Source organism: Vombatus ursinus, unplaced genomic scaffold, assembly GCF_900497805.2.
Source record: "Vombatus ursinus unplaced genomic scaffold, bare-nosed wombat genome assembly UNPS02014798.1, whole genome shotgun sequence".
In the NCBI taxonomy this organism is placed as follows: Eukaryota; Metazoa; Chordata; class Mammalia; order Diprotodontia; family Vombatidae; genus Vombatus; species Vombatus ursinus.
This window is the reverse complement of record NW_020954576.1, coordinates 80541540-80564388: the sequence shown is the minus strand read 5'-3', so window position 1 is coordinate 80564388 and position 22849 is coordinate 80541540. Positions and strand designations below refer to the sequence as shown.

At 34.9% G+C, this 22849-nt stretch overlaps 1 protein-coding gene across 7 annotated transcripts in view; it reads right to left on the bottom strand.

Annotated features, from left to right (window-relative positions):
* The window catches only part of LOC114049815 (protein enabled homolog), a 132594-nt gene that overhangs the window by 23308 nt on the left and 86437 nt on the right, over positions 1–22849 (bottom strand). For all 7 annotated transcript variants that reach the window (XM_027871227.1, XM_027871229.1, XM_027871231.1 and 4 more), the window contains 2 exons: positions 22650–22734; positions 179–459 (listed from right to left, as the gene is read on the bottom strand). In XM_027871227.1, coding sequence (XP_027727028.1) covers positions 179–459; positions 22650–22734 — 366 coding nt within the window. The remainder of the gene's footprint in view (positions 1–178; positions 460–22649; positions 22735–22849) is intronic.

Below are 22849 nucleotides of genomic sequence, written 5' to 3'. Positions count from 1 at the left end.
TCTTAACAATATAAAAGGAATATAAAAGAAAAAAAGATGATGTTCAAACTTATAATTTATATTTTTAAAACACTCTCTACTTCGCTATTTATTCCCAAATTAATTTCAAACGATGAGATGCCAAATATTCCAAAAATAGTCAAGTCCCAAAGAACAGACTAGTGTATAAACTTCTTACCAGCATTTGATACTCTTCTCTCTCTTTCCCATTCCAACTGTTCCCTTTCTAACTGTTCTTGCCGCTCTCTTTCTTGTCTCTCCCGTTCAAGTCTCTCCCGATCTTGCCTTTCTCGTTCTAGGCGTTCTTGGCGCTCTCTTTCAAGCTGTTCTTGCTCCATTCTTTCCCTTTCAAGTCTTTCCCTTTCTAACCTCTCTCTCTCCAACCTCTCTCGCTCGATTCTTTCACGCTCCAGCCTCTCCCGTTCCATTTCCTTCTGACGCTGCTGTTCCTGCAGTTGCCTGAAAGAAAAACAGAAAAAAGTGAAAACAGGAATCCACCAACTAAAGCTGATGATTGGTTATAATATATTGATGCTAAACTACCTGATGACAGACTTGAGAGGGAGAAAATGGAACAAAAGGAATGAGGACAATAGTCAAACAGAGGTACTCCATTAGAAATACAAGATTTTCCACCATTTTGACTAGGCAATTAGTCTGTGAATTAGTTCCAGACAGAGGAGGAAAGTAAGAAGGGAAGGAGAGAAGGATGTAGGGAGGGAAGAGAGGAAGGGAAGTACTTCACAATTATGTCATTTGATCCTTACCACAACCCTTTAAGGATGATGCCATTATTATCCACATTTTGAGGCAGACACAGGTTAAATGCCTTGTCCAGAATCATACAGCTACTAAGTGTCTGAAGCCACATCTGAATTCAGGTCTTATAAGTCTCTGAAATTCTAAACTATAATAATCAGCTAAACAAATTACCAAGTTCATGATTTTGAAAAAATTTTAGTTTACTTCCTATCATTCACATGATGCATTATTCACAAAAAATGCCCCCCCTGAAAACTGTACTGAACTCTCCCCTCTTTCCACTCCACCCCCATCAGCAAGAGAATCACTATTTATCCAGATTAGATTTCAATTTATAGGCTAAGGGTCAGGGACCAGAACTGTGATTTTAAAAGTACCTCCCCTTCCAAATCTCCTTGGTGAAAAAGCTCCTTCTAATAATGGAAGTCATTACCTTCTCTGAAACTTAAGAGTCTTACAGAGTTGCTTAGAGCATTGAAGGACTAAGTTACTTGCCTGGTACTACACAGCCAATATGTATGTATCATAAGTAGGACCTTGAATTTATCAGACAAATAAACTGGTAAAAAAAAAAATTCAATGTAATCATGTTTTTCACTGGACCAATTTTTGAAAAATTCCCTTAAAAGTTAATATGACCTCATGATGGAATTAAAATGTAGAATGAGAATATATTTTTAAATATAGTCAATTTGGAAATTTGTTTTACTGTATTACACATATTGTGAGACCTTTTGTGGTCTCTTATTGTTCAGTTGAAGATGCAATGGGAGAAAATAAATGTTTGAATGAATACATGATAAATACAGAGAAGGGAAATGGAGAGATCTTTGCTGATAAAGCTGTATTCATTTTTATCTTGTGAACAAGATTTCTGAAAAGAGAATTTACTTAATATCATGAATCTGGGTAGTCCAAGATAGAGTTTTTACAAATAGAGGAGTAAACCTACAATATAGTGAGGTTTTTAAGTGATTCTGGCTGTGATTGCTTGCAAAATGAAAATATGGTAAATAATTATGTCATATTATCAATACATGTTAATTAATTGTATATATTCACTAAAATAAAAATTAGTTAAATTACTTCAGCAGGGTAGAGTGACACAAAGATAACTGCTACTGATCATCATTTTAGACTCACAAGTAGGCTTTTGGATAGAGTGGATTTTGGCTCAGGACCTAGAGAGGCCTGAAATACATGCTTACTTAGATGATTTATGCAACTAATATACCAGTATTTGAGCTTTTCCTGGGACTACATACAATGATATCTATCTATCATTTTACTTCCTTGCCCAAAAAATAGCCTTTCTCTGAACTTATATTCATCTGTGACCCCAGGATTTTGGAAGTTCCCACTAACAATGCAGACCATTGTTATCTACACAGAAATTCAGCACAGAAGGTGTGGGATGTTTGGGGTATGGGGATAACCAAATGTGCTAGAGGACTTCCTTACTCTTCCCTTGATATGCAAGGGTACTTGCATGCCCAGTGAAGCACTCTAGCTGCCATTGATCATCCCTTGCTCTAATCACAGAGACAACCCATCTTTCTTTGATGACCTTTTCTCTGTTTACACTCAGCAATTCACCTCCCATCATTCACATCTGGAATGCATGCCCTTCCTATGTGGCACAAGCAATACAGTGCTGGACCTGGAATGAGGAAGACTTGAGTTCAAATTTAACTTCAGACTAGAAGTGTTGAGCCTGAACAAGTTACTTAACCTTTCTTTGCCTCAGTTTCCTGATTTGTAAAATGGAGGAGATAATAATAGCACTTACCTCCAGGGCTGTGGTAGATGAAATAAGGTATTTGTGAAGCACTTTGCAAACCTTTAAGTATTATATGAATGCTAATTATTATTTTTATCTCATAGAATCCCATACTTCAAGAAAGAACTCAAATCCTATAACCTTCTATATGAAGACTTATCTGATTCCCCCAACCTCTAGTGCCTTTCCACACTAAATACATATTTCCTGTCTCCTCTAATAAAATGTTAAGTTTGAGAGCAGAAGCTGCATGACGTTTGGCTTTCATATTCCCAGAAGAGTAACTGGACCATAGTAGGGATTTTATAAATGCTTGTTGATTTATCCTGACACGATTAGAATGAATACAGCATCCAGCAGATAAGATTACTGATTACATTTTATCAAATGAAAAATTTAGCATGTACATACTTTGGTGATAGAACTTAAATGCTTGTCAGAGAGTTAGACACTGGAAATATACAAAGAATGAAACAATCCCAACCCACATCGAATTTGTCATATTACAATTCCTTCTTTACTCTTGTTCTTCCTAGAAGAACCTCATTAATTATATCTAACAACCTCTTTACCTTTCTATGGTGTTACTAATTTTTAATTGCTATACACCAATAACAATACAATGTTAATATTTTTTAAAATGGGACTTTGCAAACATGGGAAGCATAGGGTTGTGAAACAGCTTTGCAATTAATACGTAGCAAGGAAGCATACTACATATTTTGTAATAATGAAGAAATAATTCACTACAGAAAATGAAGAACTTTTTGTCAGTAAACCTCATAAAAGCCTACCAAGAGAAGTTGAGAATCTTAAGATCATTTTGATTGTTCAAGGTTAAAAAAAATTTGTAGTAGTTTTAAAGTTTTAAAATATTAATTACTGGTATTTTCCCCCTAAGAGAAAGTCAATTTAACTTGTAACACAGAATTTTAACATCAGGTTACTTCTGACATACATTTCAATGTATTAATGCAAAATTAGCAAAAAAGTATATGATGTGACTTATATTAAAAAAAAAAGAAACAAAACCCTAACATACTAGTTTTCTTTTAAAAAACAAAACCAAATTAACTCAATCTTTTCCCATCTTGGAAACAAACTGGGGTCTTTAATAAGTAAAAGAGAAATTCTGTTGGTAATACAATGAGTTACTTGGACGGCCCCAGAAAGTAACTATTTCTTAGTATATACAATAAAACTTTATTTGTTTTAATTCATTAAGAAAATTTTATTTAAAGCCTGTGGATGTGATGAAATCCTCATGAAATGTGATACGGTAGCCTTAGTGGTAATGGGGAATGAGAACTGATAATACTCAAAGGTAATGGTGAAAGTACACAGAATTGCAAAATTGTTTTTAGAGCTTGAAAGGAGCTTAGAGATCATCTAGCCCAATATCCTAATTTTACAGCATACATACAATCATTCTCTCATGAACCTGGATTTGAACTCTGTTCAAATCTTTCTCCCAATGCACTGTAGTGTGACACTTATTTAGATTCTGTTCTGTTTATGTACCAAAGTGCTTAAACTCATTGTAAGTAACAGAAACTAGAACTGTGAGTCCAAATCTAGGGTTTGTATCCCATTAAAGGGGGAAGGAGAGAGAAAAGGAAGGGAAGAAAATAAACATTACAGAGCACCCATCATGTGCTGAGGGCTTTACAAATAAAAAATTTTTAAGACAATAGGAAGTATTTGTGTCACAAATAGATGACAATGAGGACAAGATTAAGTAGGAGACTTAAAAAGGAGAGCTTGAAAGGCCCCTGTTTGATAAAAGAAGGCATAAACGTGAGACTGATGATAATATATAACAAATCTGATTAACTCTGAAATTTCCAAGGTCAACTTTTTTGAAGAACTTGCAAAAACTGGCCATACTATGAAAGAAGTCGTTAAAAAAACAAAAGTTCAGATAAGATATATAAACAATAAATAAATATATAGCAACCAGAGGCAATGAGAACAAAAACCTATATTTAAACAGTGTGTCCAGATTTAAAGCCTTGGATTTTTATATCCTCTAGAATCTTAATTATTTCAGCAAAACTTAAAAGTAAATTTTGGCAAGGTAAAGGAAATTGACTACTTTCTAATTTTATATGAATGAATCAAAGAAGTGCTTATTGAGTACTCACTGTGCACACAAGGGCTTTATTAAGTCGTGGAGATAACTTTTTTTTAAATGGGAGAACAAAGAATCAAATTACATACCAGAACTGACCTGGACTGAGCTCTAACAACAAATTGAATAATGGTATAGTGAGTGAACTCAATTTTGGAATTGGACATGGTTAAAATGACATTTAAAGTGACAAACAAGATGAAAAGCTAGACACTTTCTCTGATCCTCAAGGGGGTCAATTTCTCAAAACTCTGCAAAATCAGAACTATGTTCAAGAGATAAAATAATTTCAGTTGTCTCCATGATCTAAAACCTTAAAAAGGTTATCAAAGGTTATCAGCAAAAAAAAAAAAAAAAGGTAGATCCCTTCTTATAGCAACTAAGCTCTAGCAAAAGTGGATGACTTTACTCATGGCTATGCAACAGAATTCAACTCTACTCCCTCTGTGCTACAAGAGAGTGAGAGAGAGTGAGAAACAGACAGACAGAGACAGAGAGAAGATCCACTCAGCCAGAAGTAAAGGATATTGGTATCCAACTGGAGCCAATTCTATCCCCATAAAGTCACTTGGTTCAGAGACCCAGGACAGTGAAAAATGAATTCTCTAGTGTGGGAGGAGGCTGAGACAGCTTTAAGGTAGAGCCAATTCTTATGGATCCAATCTCAAAGGGGAAGGAGTCAAAAAAATAGGCAATAGGGGAAAGGAGTGGAAATGGAAATTACCAAAGATCCAGGGAGGAAAAAAAACTCAGTTAAAGACTTTGAACATAAGCAGATAAACCAAAAGAGAAATATTAACCGAAGGGAAGATGGCTTACAGGTCATCTAAATGAGTCTAAATCAGCTGGTAAAAACTTAAGGGGAGAATAACAAAAATACAATGGGGGAATGGGGGTGGTGGAAAGAAACCTAAACAATGAATGTTGTTTCTCTCTATAAAGCAAAGCGTAAATGTTTCTATAAAGCGTAAAAATGCAAATGAGAAAAAATACATGTAAAAATTCTCAATAAAGAACTAAATCTTTTATACTTAAGAAATACTAAGTATTTTTTGTAGGAGATGTGATAGGTCTGAGCTTGTCAGTGTCCTTTTTGTTACTTTTACTAGTTTGTTAACATCTTTTAAATGTATTACTTATTCTCTGCCAAGGACAGTTATTAGGCACTTGGTGGAGGTTATATACAGAAGAGATATTCAAAAGAATTTCCACTGAAGAACTTACAATTTAGTAATAACATACATTTACTGTGACCCTGGGGCAAGTCACTTAAATTCTCAGTTTCCTCTTCTGTAAAATGTAGATAATAATAGCACCCACCTTACAGATTGTTATATGGATCAGATAATATCTAAATCATTTTGGGAACCTTAAAAGCACTAAATAAATGCTAATTTTGGTGATTATTATAAACCCAACTCAAATATCACCTCCATTTTTCCCTGACTTCTCCCCCAAACAGGAACTACTTTACCCTTTTGACTTTATATATGTATATTATTTAATAATGTTATTAGCATAGCATGAATGTACATTGATATGAATGGCTGGTTCCACACTATCATTTTACTGAAACTCCTTTCTCAAATTTTATAAAATCTATACATCTGAACATTTCATCTCCTAACTGCTCCTTTTGTTTATTCTTCCCACCTGCCTCCCCCCAAAGCCCTGTCCTTAGCGTTTTCCCCTTTCTTTACATTCTTTCCTCAGAGCTCTCATCAACTTTCATACCTTTAACAATGATTTCTATACAAATTACTTCCAAATTTTTACCTCTCTCACCAGTAATACTAACTAGCTATATGACAATGGGCAAGTCACAAGGTACCCGAGTCTCATTTTTATCATAAAATGGGGATAATGCTTGTTCTACCCTTACAAAAATTTTGTGAGGAAAATACTTTGCAAACCAGAATAAAAATTGCAGATGAGTCAAAGGAATCCTCATGGTGGGTGTTAAGTAGGCTGTAACATATTACCAACAATGATTTTGATTCAAGAAGCAGCATAAAAAAACAAGTAGTTCTCCAGGGAATAAAATTCACATTATCTACATAAACATTCTTTAAAATGCTCCATATCTCTAATATTTAAGAAAAATGCAAGTCAAAGCCAACTCGGAGGTTCCATCCCATAGCCATCACATTGGCAAAGCTGACAAAAGAAGAAAGTGACAAATTTTGGAGGGGCTGAGAGAAAGGAGGTATATTTATCCACTGTTGGTGGAGCTGTGAATTTGGTCCATCTATTTTGTTAAGTAATTTGGAACTATAATCAAAACCTCACTAAATTGGGCCTTACCTTTTGACTGGGATAACGGTAACATCATGGACAAAAACAGAGGAGTTATGAAGAAGGGAGGCTAGGGCATAAAGGGTTGTTTTGGACATGTTAAGCTTAAGATGCCTACAGGATATCTAGTTTGAAAAGTCCAACAGGCAAATGACAGACTAAAGTAGGAAGACTAGGGCTGGATATATAGATCTGACTCATCTGTACAGAGCTGATGAAGTTACCAAGAGAGTGAGTGTAGAAGGAGAATGAAAGAGGACAAAGAAGACTGAAGAAAACCCACAATTTGGGAGTTTTTGATATAGATTATGAAACAGCAAAAGATACTGGTGTGCATACCCTCTCCAATGGTACAAGGAGTTTCAAACAGTGGCAAAATCAGATTTTTAGAACATCTGCTAATTTAATTCATGTAGCATTTGCTAAATTTAATTCATTTAGCTACTACAAAGAAATAAAACTTTGCCTAGAACAGTAACCACCTGTCTATTTCAAAGGGAAGCAGCAAAGATTAACATTTTTTATAACTCTTTTAAAGTAATTTAGTAAATTGAACCATTAAATCATTGGTACTACAGATAATTAACCTATTAGGAGAGGTATGTCTTTGTCCTTGTCATTTTAGTCATATGGTAAAAGGGGGAGCTAGGTGGAGCAGTAGATAGAGCACTGGGCATGGAATCAGGAAGACTCATCTTCCTGCATTCAAATGTGGCCTGAGACACTGAGTGATCCTGGGCAAGTTATTGAACCTTTTTTTACTTCAGTTTCTTCATCTGTAAAATGAGCTGGAGAAGGAAATAGCAAATCACTCTAGTATCTTTGCCAAGGAAACCCCAAATGGGGTCACGACACAGTGAGACACAATTAAAATGACTGAACAACAACAAAAAGGAAGCAAATATAAGAGAAGCAGTTTGTAGTTCTTACTCAAATAACTTGAAGTTTATATTCTATTGCCCAGAGTAACTAAAGAAAAAAAAAGCCTGAAGTTAGAATCTTCCATAAAAAATTATACCTAAGTTTCTCCTCCACCCACACTTTATAATATCACTGTCAACTCAAGAATTGAGATCCTTTACGTTAAAAACCTACTACCAGTCAGTCACTCAGTCACCTAGAATTTATGAAGCACCTCCTATTGGTCAAACACCATGCTAAGCTCTGCGGATACAAAGAAAGACAGAAGACAGTCCCTGCCCTCAAGGAGTTCACAATTAAAGAGGAGAGAAATTTAAACAGATATGTACAAAGAGCTATGTTACAGGATTAATTAGAAATAACCAACAGAGAGAAAGCACTAGAATAAAAAGAATCTGAGGAAGGATTCCTATAGAAGATGAGATTTTTATCTAGGTCTTGAAGGAAGCCTGGGAAGCTAAGAGGCAGAGAAGAGCAGGGAGAGCAATCCAGGTATGGGGGACTATTAGTGAAAACGGCTAAAGTCAGGAGACAGAGTGTCTTCTTTGAGGAACAGAAAAGAGACCAGCATCACTGGATCACAGAGTACATGGTTAAAGTAAGGTATAAAAAGACAAGAAATGTAGGAAGGAGCCAAGATACAAAATGCTTTGAACATTAACAGAGGATTTCATATTTGATCCTGGAGGCATTAGGAAGCCACCAGAGCTTACTGAATGGGCGTTTAGGGGTAAAAGTGGGTGGTATGGTCAAATAAGTGATTTAGCTAGATCAATTTCACAGCAGCATAGAGGACAGTAAGGAATGAGGAGAGACTTGAGGCAAGGAGATAAAAAAATTACAATACTACTATAGACTATTTCAATAGGGTGTTAGGTTGTAAAAGCATCTGTATCAGGTTGGTAACAGTGTCAAAGAAAAGAAAAGGTCTATGTAAGAAATGTAATAGAGGTGAAAATGACAGAACTTGACCACTGACTGGACATGGAGGTTAAGAGTGAGGAGTCAAGGATGACCCACAGTTGCCCAAATGTTATTCATAAGAAACAAGTCTTTCTAAGTCACTTGTTATACAGAAAGCAGTTTGAAAAGCTTCCAGCCCCATATAAATATGAATTCTACTAAAGAACAATGCCAACAACAAAAACCTTTCCCAAGCATAACCCTTGCTAGTGTTAGAGAGATATCCTTCAAAAGACAAATGTCTTATAAAATCAAAGAAGATGTCAATATTTTTTAATTTAAAGAGATTAGTAATGAAAATCTGGTATCTTCAACATGCTTTAATTCAAAAACAGCAACAAAAATGTTGTCATTTTTAGGGGTAGAAATCAAATATGTAGTGCTGAATCCTACAAAGTGCTTAGAATAGGTAGTAATGAATACTCTGTAGTCTAGACCAATGATCCACATGTATTACTGGTAAATACTCTATGAAAACCAAAAGTTACCCTTATTGCCTCTAGAATTAGGATTTTATATATTTCAAATATTAAGAAAGCAAGATATAAATCCTAAATACTTAAGTAAATAGCTGAATGAATAAATAAATATATAAGGTCTTTAACATTGAATACTTCCTCATCTGTAAGAAAAAATGACTACTTAAGGTTGCTAATTTTATATATCCTATGTGTCGTATCTCTTAGAGATCAAACAAATTTGGTTAAAAACAACAGTTGAAAAAATTTGTGGATTCATTTGGAAAGCTATTACTGATTTTTTTTTAAACCCTCAGAATAACAATCTGAAAACTAAGAACAGCAGTTTGCATTTGTCATCAAATACAAGCATATTTTTACTGTTCTTTAGGGGTATGATGCTAGTCTTCCTATCTTTACACGAATACTCATGAATCAAAGTACACAAAATTAGAAAAATGTTAAGTTTTAACACACTAGCATTTAGTGTTTCTCTGTCAAGAGACATAGTACTCACAAGAGAAGACGGTCAACCTTTGGTCCATTGTGCCTCTGAAGGACAAGTGGAGGGTTACAGACTTTCATTGTTCCAACTCTCCTTAACTTTCTTCCTATGTCTAGATAAGTATTTCCCTTTTATCTCTTATATACAGTAATGGTGATTTATAAACTATTTATAGATATTTACTAAGCTCTTTGCTCACACTGACATAATATCCTAGTTAATAGGAGCTGACTCACATGCTTTGGATACATCACAACTAGGAGAGGAAGCAGGATTAATAATGTGAAGAGGACACCAAAGAATGACATTAACTGTTATATTGGAAATATAAAAACAAAATCTCTCATTGTAAGAATTTATTACATGACTATCAATCTGTCAATAAATTACATGACTATCACTGTTGAAAAGAGGTATTAAAAGGTATCACACATTAAAAATCAGAGGAGTAAGAGATCGACTGGAAACCAAAAATATTATAGAAACAAAAAATAAAACTAAAATCTGGTTCTTTGAAAAGACAAACAACCTGACTAAATAGAAGAGAAAATCAAATCAACAAAATAGCAAGCAGATAAGATGAAATCACAAAAAGAAAAAAATTATCTGAACTTATTAGGCAGTTAAATGCTGACAAAGTTAAAAATACAAAAGAAACAGGAACACTTTCAAAAGTATGAACTACTAACAAGAGAGCAAACAGAGATCTTCAATAAAAATCTAATCTCAGACAAAGAAACAGAACCAGCTAAAAAGGAACTACCAAACCTGAGGGGACAGGATAGGGGGACAGAGGAGAGGGAGTGGGAGGGAGAGACAGACAAACTCTAGTCCAAACAGAGTGACAGAACTGTATTAAAGTTCTAACGAACAAATAGAATCAATGCCATACAAGTAGTTTAAAAAACTGAGAAAGAACATACTAACACGTTATTTTCATGAGATAAAATAGTATTAATACCTAAAACAGGGAAGGATTAAGCACAGGAGAATCAAAGACCAACATAAATCAATGTATTTCAACTTTAAAATATTTAAATCTGGTCAAAAGACTACAGAAATATATCCAAATATCATTATGATCTTATTGGATTTAGGCCATGGAGACAAAGGTATTTCAACATCAGAAAAATAATGAGCATAATTAACCACATTAAACCCAGAGATTTCCAAAACAACACAATTATGAATAGATGAAAGACCTTTGATAAACTACAATCTTAAAGCCTATAAAATATTAGTATGAAAGGACCTTTTTTTAAAATGTTATACAAAATATCTACCTAAAACCAAAAGTAAGCATCATATACACTGGAGATACACTATAAGCTTTCTCAATAAATACAGAGTAAAGCAAAGGATACCCACTCTACCCAAAAAGCAATAGCAATAAGACAAGAAAAACGGGCAGCGAGGTGGCACAGTGGACAGAGCACTGGCCCAGGAGTCAGGACCTGAGTTCAAATCTAAGTTCAGACACCTAACACTTACTAGCTGCGTGACTCTGGGCAAGTCACTTAACCCCAATTGCCTCACCAAAAAAAAAAAAGACAAGAAAAAGAAATCCTGTGTAAAAAGGGGAGAAAATTTATTTGAAGAAGCAAAAGACAAAGAATTTCAAAGGAAACAATGAAAAGTAGGGGTTTGACAGGAGAAAAGCATTACTTATTTTATACTATAAAACAGCAGTCATCAAAACCATAAAGTATTAATAAAAAACAAAACAAAACCCATAAAATATTAGTTAAAAAAAGAGGTAAATCAAATACACTAGATAAGGAAGGAAGAATCAGAAACAATGGCACTCAATAGTTTAGTGTTAAACTAGAAAACATAAATTATGTAGGAAAAAACTCTGGCTTAAGCCTGTATCTTGTGCCATATTGCACAATAAATTCAAAATGGATATGTGACTTTAATATTAAAGATCATGCTCTGAAAAAAAAATCTTTAGAAGAACAGATCATATGCCTTTCACAGTTATGGGTAGGTCATCTTAACCAAATACATAACAGGGACAATTTCAAGAAATAAAATGGAAGGGGGAGCTAGGTGGCGCAGTGGAAAGAGCACCAGCCCTTAAGTCAGGAGGACCTGAGTTCAAATCCGGCCTCAGACCAAACACTTGACACTTACTAGCTGTGTGACCCTGGGCAAGTCACTTAACTCCAATTGCCTAAAATACAATAAAATGAAAACGAAATAAAATGGATAGTTTTGAATACACAAAAATCAAAAAGCTACTGCACAAACAAAATTAATGCATCTACTATAAGGAGGGAAGCAGTGGAATGAGAAATCATTTTTGTATCAAATTCCATGGAACAGGGTTTGTTATCCAAGTTAAAGAGACAATTAACATAAATATGTAAGACTAAAAGGGATTTTTGTTTAAATAGGTTAATGGTCAAAAGACATGAACAAAGCTCTTAAATGATGAATTGTAAACTATTAAGAATCTCATGAAAGAGCCCACCAAATCATTAATGATAAAAAAAGTGAAAATCAAAAGAGCCCTGAGAGTTTCAACTTCACAACTACAATTTAGTAAAAAGGAGAAACATGGAAATAGTCAATGCTGGAGGGGTTGTAAGGAAACAAGCACAGTAGTATATTGCTGGTAGAACTGGTATAACCATTTTGGAAAACAATTAGAATTATGTAACATTTTGAAACAAAGTGAATGCTAGCTGATTGCGGAATGGCTAAACAACAAATTGTAGTACATGAACGTAATGCAATACTAATATGCTCTAAGTAGAAATGACGAACATGAAGACTACAAAGAAGCATGGAAAGATTTATACAATCTGATACAGAGTGAACCAAGTAGATCATGAAAACAATATGCACACTGACAACAACGTAAATAGAAAAGTACAATTACAAAAGAATACAAAATGTTGCAAAATTAGAAAGAACAAGAATGACCCCAAAGAAGATTTTATATTTGATTCTAGAGGTGACGGTGAGCCATTAGAATTTATTTTAAAAGTTATACCAGTGGAACACAAGTTTGGCAGGTCTTACCAACCTAAAAAGGTTTTGAATATAGACCTGGTAATAAACCACATATGTGTCTCTTGAAAATAAGGTAATTTTAGAGAAGTTGGTCAATGAGAGAGAATGAATTTTTTGAGGGTTAGGATCACCATTAAGGGAGTATCCACAGGGATGAACTCACAAAATTCTGGAGCACAGAAAGATTTATACATGTTTATAGCATTTTATTGTGTGTATTTATAATATTTTATAAATGGTGGCATGCATAACAAATTTGCCATATTTACACCCCACCCCACCATCTCAGATATCTAACACCTTCTCTCAATTCACATAGCTGCTACCTTAATTTGAGCCCTTATAACCTTTATTTTAGATGACTACAATAGCCTCTCCATTGGTCTCTTTACCTCAGGTATCTATCTCTCCATTTGAGTATATCCTATACACTTCAGTACAAGTGATTTTCCTTAAGCACAGATCTCTGACCACATCATTCCCTATTCAACCAGCTCTAGTAGTTTCCTTTCACATAGGGATAGTTTTCTGATCACACCAGGCCTTCCAAAATAGCTTTTACATTTTAAAATAAAGTTTTGTTGTATTTAAAAAATGTTTAAATCATGCTTAGTTACCAGGGCCCTACAAAAGCAAACTGCAGTCTGATTTGGCTGTCAGGCCTGAGTTTGTCAACCTCTATTGTCTCTAAAATACACACTCCTACTAGCTGTGTGACCCTGGGCAAGTCACTTAACCCCTATTGCCTCACCAAAAAAAAAGAAAAGAAAAGAAAATATACACTCCTCTATTTAGCTTTTAAAACCCTTGCCAACTTTTCTCCAACCTATCTTTCCAGGCTCACTATGCATTTATTCCTCCTATAGGATACCATCCAGGCAAATAAGCATTCTCTTTGTTCCACATATACCATATCCGATTCATCATATCTGTAATGTACTCTCTCTTCACCTCTACATCAAAGAATCCCTTTCTTCTTTCAAGAAGTAACCACCCTGGAATGGGGAGGGGAAAGCAAAGGGTGAGGGTGGGGAGTGGAATATGCATATTTATTAAGTGCCTACTATACACTAGGCATTATGCCAGCCAAGCCCATTAAAAATATCACATTTAATTTACATAAGGGCTTCCCTGATCCCTCAATCACTAATGTCCTGTCTTTTAAATCATCTGTTTTTCAGCTATTTTATACTTATTACAGTTATCATTCTCTTTACATTGATTCTGAATATATTTCAATTCAGAGGGGATGTTCTTCAGTTGTTCAGTAATGTCTGACTATTCTGTGACGCCATGGACCATAGCATGCCAATACTGTCCATTGGGACAAATACTTTGTCCATTGACAAAGATACTGGAGTTGTTTACCATTTCCTTCTCCTGTGGATTAAGGCAAATAAGGTTAAGTGACCTGCCAGGTTCACACAGCTAATAAGTGTCTGAAGCCAGATTTGAATTCTTCTTGATTCAGGCACAGTACTCTTATCTACTAAGTTACCTACCTGCCTATTCAGAGAGGTAGCATATCAAAAAAGGCTAGAGAGCTGGTTGGAGAGCCAGGAAGACCTGGCATATACTCACTGTGTGACCTTGGGCAAGGCACATAACCTCTGGGTGCACTAGGGAAATCTAAGAATATAAGTTGCAGAGAAGGTGGGAAACTAGCAATGGTAGATGCAGTTTACTCACAAGAGAGTTCTTTATACTAATGAAATCATACCTTTTGTCCCTAGCCATATACTTCTATATGTCTTTGTTGTCTTTCCTAATTCATAAAGGTATAAGAGAACATTCATCTACCATTAGAGTACTGTTCTTTGAGTTCATTTATTTCACACACACACACACACACACACACACACACACCCCCAAAAGACAGAAAGAACAAAGTTATTTTGTAGTCAGAAATATAATTCTGATGCTTTTGTATAGCTATAAAATCACATTTAATTATACATTTTACCTCAGTTGTATAGAAAATAAAGAGATAATCAGTATAAAAGAAACTCAGAAAAACCAGTCTTGGAAAATTATACTAAATAAACAAAGTATTTTTCAATAGTGTTTTAAGCACTATAAAATATTTGCTCAGGCATCCCTCCCCCCTTCTTTCTCCACTTTCCTTAGCTCCTTACTCCCAACATTTCACCCCTCTACTGCCACCCCACAAAAAAGATTTTTAAAAATTATTCTACTCAAGTCTCCAACTCCTTCTGTCTACCTCTTCACACAATCAGACTTTAGAATGCTGTCCAACTTCCAAGCTGAGTAAATTCAAAGTTAAGTTCATTTGGAATCTGGCACCCTGGCTCAGACAGTTTTTTAGAAAGGCCATTTCTCTAGGCCTCACTCTGCTTAACTATAAAAGGAAGAGTTGGCCTAGATAATGTCCAGTGAAGGCTCTAATATTATGACTGTGAATCAATGCCTCAAGGCTATAATATCAGAAGGGAAGGGAAGGAAAAGTACTTAATAAGCACCTACTCAATAAGTACAATACTCAATAATAATTAAGCACCTACTCACTTGGTCCTCAACCAGCGCTTCTTAAATTGTGGGTCAAGGCCCCATGAGCGATGACGCACAGTTTAAAAAATGCTGAAGGGGTCTCAAGGGGAAAAAGTTTAAGAAGCTCTGCTCAAAACAATTCTGGAAGGTGAATGCTATTACAATGAGGAAACTGAGGCAGGCCGAGGTTAACTGACTTTTCTGGGGTCACACAGCCAGCTTCCAAGGACAGATTTGATCTCAGATCTTCCCAAATCCAAGCCCATACTACTAGCCACTGTAGCACTTAGATGGGTACAGGCCTACAGAATTTTGAAAACTGTAACCAAAAGGATCAAACATTTCTTCTTTAAGGAGCATGTCAATTACCAACAGAGACAGTTCAGGAAAATACATGCTTTGCAGAAGACTGTTTTAGTTAGATTGAGAAACTGGCCACATTTGTTAAAGCACCTACTACATGCCAGGAGTTATGCTAAGTACTGGGGATACAAAGAAAGACAAAAGACAGTCCCGGCCTTCAAGGAACTCATAGTCTAGTGGGAGAGAGAAGATGCAAACTATAAACAACTGGATAAATTCGAAATAATCAACAGAGAAAGTACTAAAATTAGGAGCGATAGGGAAAGGATTCCTTTAGAAGATGGGATTTTAGTTGAAATTTGAAGGAAGTCAGAGAACCTAGGAGGCAGAGATGAAGAAGGAGAACATTCCAGGCATGGGGGACTTAGTGAAAATGCCCAGAGTCAGAGGATGGAGTGGAACAGCAAAGCAGTCAGTATCACTCAATCACAGAGCACGTGACCAGAGTAAGATATAAGAAGACTGGAAAGGAAGGAAAAGCCCAGGTTACAGATGGCATTGTGTTTCCCAATGTATTTTGTTCCATGAATCCTTTTCAACAACAAAAAAGGTGTTGTGAACTAGGGTAATTTAATATACTATTCATAATATGCTTTTAGATTTATTCACTAAATGCTAATAACTACAGCAACTTTTGCCCCCTAAAATTTCAAATTAAAACATACATTAACTACAAAGTATAAAATTTTTTCTACTTAAAATAAAATTTGAAAATTACAAATATTCTGAACATTTTATAAGAATTAAAAAGATTATTCAACAAGATCGCATATGCTTACTACCTGCAAGACTTCCTATTAAATTTTATTTTACAAGTTTTGTTGAACTTAACATCTTTAATGAAAAAAGTTACAACCTGAAGATGTTTAATATAACAATAATCATATAGAAATTACTTCTACATTGGACTTTTTTATTTAAAGAAAGTTCTGCAATATTTGGCTCAACCCCAAAGACAGCTTTAAATGTTTCCCCATCATGTTTATTTCTTTATTTTTATTTAAAACAAGAATAAAGTTAAAATATTCACTCACACGAATCTGTGGTTGAAAGTGGTAGAATATTACAAACTCTTACAAAGAGATAAAAAAATTTTATTTTAGCCACTTAACCAAGCAATAAAAATGAATAGCATGTTATGATATAAAATACTTAACACTAGCTAATGATATTACTGTATTAAATTATAAATGTACTTATGGTGCAATTACACATATTACTCCATTTTAAACAGTGTTTATATATAAACCAATGTTTGTAAGGAAAGACTCTATTCAGATGTTACTTTCTGACTTTCTTCTCTTCCACCACTGGTACACCAACTACACTTCTACAAAAACTACTGAATGCAACTGACCAGAGATACTGACAACTGGAAAATCATCCAGATAAAACAGTAACATAAACAGAAAACAGGGTTAATATTCAATGACAGGCAATATAAAGTTTGTTTCTCCAGAATGTTTGTGATGGTGCAGGATATGTGTCAAAATGGCTTATATGCACGTAATGCACAAGTCCACTGGTCATGGTTTCCAAAAACTCTAACATTTGCAATCCAAGAACAAAAATGTTCCTAATATCTTGATTATGTGATTATCAGACAACAGAAAGATAAGAGAATGCTACTGGAGCAGCGTACGGGACATGAGAGAGGGTACATGCATGCATCTGACCATCCACTGGGAATCAGTTTGTGCTCAAATACTGATTTCTTGTGGCAATTTGGAAATCTCATCAGACTGAGAAATTTCAAGAACATGTTGTGCTTAGTCAGAAGCAGAAGTTTGATGTGACTGGTGCATGAACACTAAAATCACTGTGTGTGTGATCATGACAGTTTCACATAGCCGCATAAACAAACCTAGAATGCTTCAAATATTCACGTACTTGCTGTCAGAGGGAAATTTTATTTTTAACATAATTGGACAATTATTTACTGCTTGAGGTAGCATTAAAGAATTGGACCCAAATGGGAACTATTGACTACAGACAAAGAAATCCATTCAATGCTAAAACGTGCTTATCACCTGGAAATTTATCAATCCTGCCTTCAAATATTTTAATATCTAGTTGAGGGGGCAAGATTAATAAGAAAGAAGCAATTATAAAAAATACAAGTCAGTTCACAATAAAGTATTACATAAAGCTGAATGACTTCTATTGAGCTCAGAAAGAAGAAAAGATTAATATACCTAGAGAAGTTGGGGGAAAACTTCATGGATTAGAATGAGGGTAAGGGCCACTCTGAACTTCAAATAGGATCCTTATGGATAGAGAGGAAGTAGGTAGAGAATTCTGTAAGGGGGCAAATGATGTAAACTAGTAGTGTCAAACTCAATTAGAAAAGGATTAATATGCCAACTGCATGCTAACTTTGAAAACCACAAATTACCATTCCAATAACATTTTGATCTGGTCCAAGTGTGGCTTGACAGTTTAAAAATTTGGTACTGCAATCTAACTGGGCTACTTGCTATTTTCAAAGAAGTTCCTCAATGCCTAGGCTGAATTCCTTCCTACCTCACTCAAAGCTGCTTCTATTCAATTTTTACCAACCCTTGAGCTAACAGCTGACCATTTATATAGTGCTTTAACACTGACAAACATTTTATAATATTTTTTCATTTTAACCTTAAGATAACCCTGAGAGATATGATTATCATCCCCATTTTATAGTTGAGGATACTGAAGTACAAAGAGGTTAAGTAACTTGACCAGGTAAAAGCTATAAGTATATGAGGCCAAATTTGAACACAAGTCTTCCTGAGCCCAGAGCTCAATTCACAGCACCACCCAGCTCACATGTATGTGTATATGTGTGTACATAAGTGTGTGTGTATACACACACACACGATTTCTTTCATCTAAAACTGGCTTTGATCCGCCACCATCACCACCACCCCCTTCCAAGTAATCACTTTCTCTCTCTTGCACTTTCATATTTTATCCTGCATTACTGTTAAGGATGAAAAGGACTCCTAAAGATTATATACTCCTACTTGAAGTTACAGATGAGGTCTTTGAGACCACATAAGGTTAAATGGCTTGAGTCAAGGTCAATGAGCTAATCAGTAGAAGAACCAAGGCTAAAATTTAGGTCTTTTGGCCAACGTGACTCACTGCAATCTGGGACATCACCAGTCATCCTGACTGTTGCCTTGCCACTAACCTTAGATGACTCTAGAGGACAAAGTTAGGCTGATGACTTTGTACAGGACTGCCCCACTTATATCTAATTCATGCACAAATCAAGATATCACCCTTGTGATGTCATTGGTCCTCTTTGAGAACAAATGATGAACAACAACAACCTAACATTTTTTTTAATGGAGATTCCTTTGCTTGCTAAATAAATGAACAAAACAGATCACCAAAAGAGAGATACACACAGTTAAGAAAAACCATTGTCATCCCTTAAAGGTATCATTTCTTAATGGAGAAAAATGAAAATCATCTATAATCCACAGTCCAGAGAGGTTAAGTCTCTAGTCCAAACGTTAAGTGTTAGAGGTAAGGTTCAAGCCCTATTATTCTTGCATGACAATCCAGGATACTATTTACCATGCCTCACTACCTAACAAGTTATAAAATAAGATCAAATTATAATGACTGTAAAATCTTAGTCTAATATCTAAAATAAAAAGAACTCTTTTGCAGTAGCAAAGAAATGGAAACAAACCAGCTGCCCACCAACTACCAACTGAGGAATGGCTAAAAAGGTTGCAGTAACAGAATAAAATGGAATGATACTATGTTGTAAGAAATAATGAATCTGGAGAAGCACTGGAAGGCATATGAACAGATTCAAAGTGAAGTAAGCAGAACAAAGAAAACAACATATAAATGACTATAACAATGTAAACAGAAAGAATAAAACAATTTAAACCAAATTTTGTAAAATTATAATGACCAACCAATATTGGCTCCAAGGACATATGAGAAGGTATCTCTCAGTCTTGTTTGAAGAGGTGGGGAACTTATATAGGCATAAAATAATGCATATAATGTCAGACATTTTGATGAGTTGGTTAGTTTTGCTGAACTGTGTTTTTACCCCTCCTCTTTATCCTATGTTATAGGGCTACCTCTCTTGGAAGTGGTGGGGGAATGATACACTCAAAAGTGTACATGTTGTAACAAACAAAATAGGTCAATAAAAAGTTATTTTTAAAAAAACAACAACAACCTCTAGCAAGTATCTGGAAGTGTTGAGTCTTCCCTTAATTTATCATTAACGTATCTTCTATTCACCAAAGCCAATGTTCAATCTTACTGGTCCAGTTTACAACGGAACAAAGATAAATAAGACAAGGATAGTTCAAAGGTAAAAGCTGGTAGTATTATTAATTTACCAAATAACTGATTTTCAGAAATTACAAGAAACTCCTAACTCTCAGCAAATAAGGAGGATATGATACACTAACAGGAAATATGTACAAGTTAACCACCTTCCTGAAATCTTGGCTTCTTGAAAAGAATTACACCAACACTTTTAAAAAAACAAAACAAAACATCTCTTTCTGAAGTTTATGATAAACTATGCTGATTATCCTACTTTTCTAACTTGACTTCCTTTTTTCATTCTTAACTGTGGATGTTTCCAGAAGTTCAGTCTTTGTTCCATGTTCTCTTTATATGTGTGTGTACGTGTGTGTGTGTGTATTTTTTTTTTTTACTCAGAGATGTTGTTACCTTATAGTTTCAACTAGCACTTCTACTTAGACTATTTACAAATCTACATCTCTTGCTCTGCTCTTTTCTTCTCTCCAAATATATTCTTGTCATTTCCAATTCACTATCCTGGTTTAAACCAAGTGTGTTGAAAACCAGAACTTAGACCATTTCTCAAAACAAGCTTCTTCTTCATACTTTGGTTGTTTGGTCAATGAAACACTATAATTCTTCTAAACACTATCTTCTCTTCTTTCTTCCTCTCCTTTTCTTTTTTTTTACCCTTTCTCTTTCCTCCTCCCTGTGCCTTCCCCCCCAACTTTGTTACCAACATAAATCTGTTAAGTGGAAATTTCAAAATTAGATATGAAAATGTTTACAGTTAGGGATCCCTGGCTTTGCCAGAAAAAAAAAAAGAGGACAGAAGTTTCCCTACCATAATCCAGATTCCTTGATATCTGTTTCTCTACTCAGGAGCTATTTTAGCAAACCAGCTTCCATAGAATGTGAGTTGAAGGAATATTGTGATTCTAAGTTCAGGATTTTTTTTGTTTTACTTTATATTTTTATTTCTATTAATTTTTATTTACTATATATTATCTAATATAAATAATATATGAAATATATTTAAATATTTGTATTATTTTATATTATTTTATTTTTTATATTATTTTGTTTTAACTTCTTACTCCTATATAACTGATTAAGTTCTGGTTTGTCTTCTGAGATATCTGTTGCAGTCCATCCTTCCTTTCTATTATTTCTTGCTCAAGCCTTTAGGACAAATCAGGCCTGCATTAATACCTCCCGATCAGTGATCCTATCTTGATTCTCTCTTCTTTCCAATACATCCTATACAACTCTATCTATGCTGATACTCCTAAAACAATTCTCTGCACATAGGAGCCTGATAAATAATTTTGACAAACTGATCTATCCTGTAGGCATCAGGGAGCTATTAGAAACTTTTGACCAATGGAATAGCATGAGATTCATCTGGCCATGGTACATACGTACAGAAGGAAAAAGAACTGTGAGGTTTCTCCACAGGAGCCTAGCCCACTGCCTATGCTACAATTGCTACACGTAAGTACCTGCAGAGCTTTTATGATCCTCTAAAGAGCAGCACATATTTGCCACTTCTTATATAAACACACAGAGAGGAGTGCTTAAAACAAATGCAAGAGAAAGATTAGCACCATCCTAGGATCACTGGTCATACCTTTGTTGCTATATCACATCCTGAGAGGTTATTCCCAGGTTCCCTATCTCACCTACTCCCTCATATCCAGTCTTTGCTTGTAACCAAGACTCTGCTTGTAACCTCTTTTCCTGTCTGAATTTCTAAATAATAATTCCTTAACACTTAGTGAAATTTTGAATTTGATTTGTTCCTGGCTTATGTGGACCAACACTTAAGTCTACGACCTCAACTTTGGTCTCTGAACTCCCACTACCTGCATGTTCCTTATTTTGATGGTGATTGACTGGTTCTGAGCTCCTATCAGTATTGTAAACTACAGATCATATAATTTTATGCTTGTCTGTGCTTTTAACTGCTAGCCAAAACCCACTTGGCAAGGGTAGAAGAGAATCTGGGGAATAACGAGTTTGCCTTTGTATTTGACTCTATATTTAAATCCAAAATCCTTAGCCTGACATTGAAACTCACCACCGTTTTGTCCCTGGCTATCACTCCAGTCACACCTTCACTTACTACTGATTATTGTAAGGACTTGACCAATCACCTTCTAAGATCATGACACTGCTCACATCAGTCTTCATACCTAGGATAGTCTTCTTCCTCACTACCTAAAAACTCTTCTGAACGCAGGTCAAGTTCCTCAATCTGTTCTTACTGAAATCTTCTCTGACCAGCTCAGCTTACTGTTATATTTCACTTCTCTGGATTGTCATAACATTTACTATTTCTACTACTGATTAGTTACTAGTTAATTTTTCATTTATGGGCCCTACCATCTAAACCTGACAAAATCATTGAGATTTTAGACCATGTCTTATGGTTCTTTCTATGGCCCACCTTAATACCTTATACATACTAGGGGGTTAAAATATATGTGATAATTACATAAAAGTTATACCAAAAGTTTTGGTAGTAAGAAAAAAAAATTTTTCAAAGAAAAATTGACAAGGCAAATTGTATCTAACGCATTCAAAATGTCAATGTTAGGACTTTTCCACATTTCAATTCTTCAATGGTAGTACGTAAGACAGAAAATTATGAATTCCCAATGTGAATGAATTTACCTTCTTTGAATTTCCAATTCTTCTTGTGATGGACCATTCTGCACTTGGGAAGGCAGTTGTGAATTTTGTCTAGGTAATGTAGGACCTACAAAAGGGGAAAACAAGATTATGAATGAGTATTACTTTTAGATTAAAGTTTATAAAATATATAAAATCAGGAAAATAATACAAAATCATCACAAATATTTACAAATGTATCT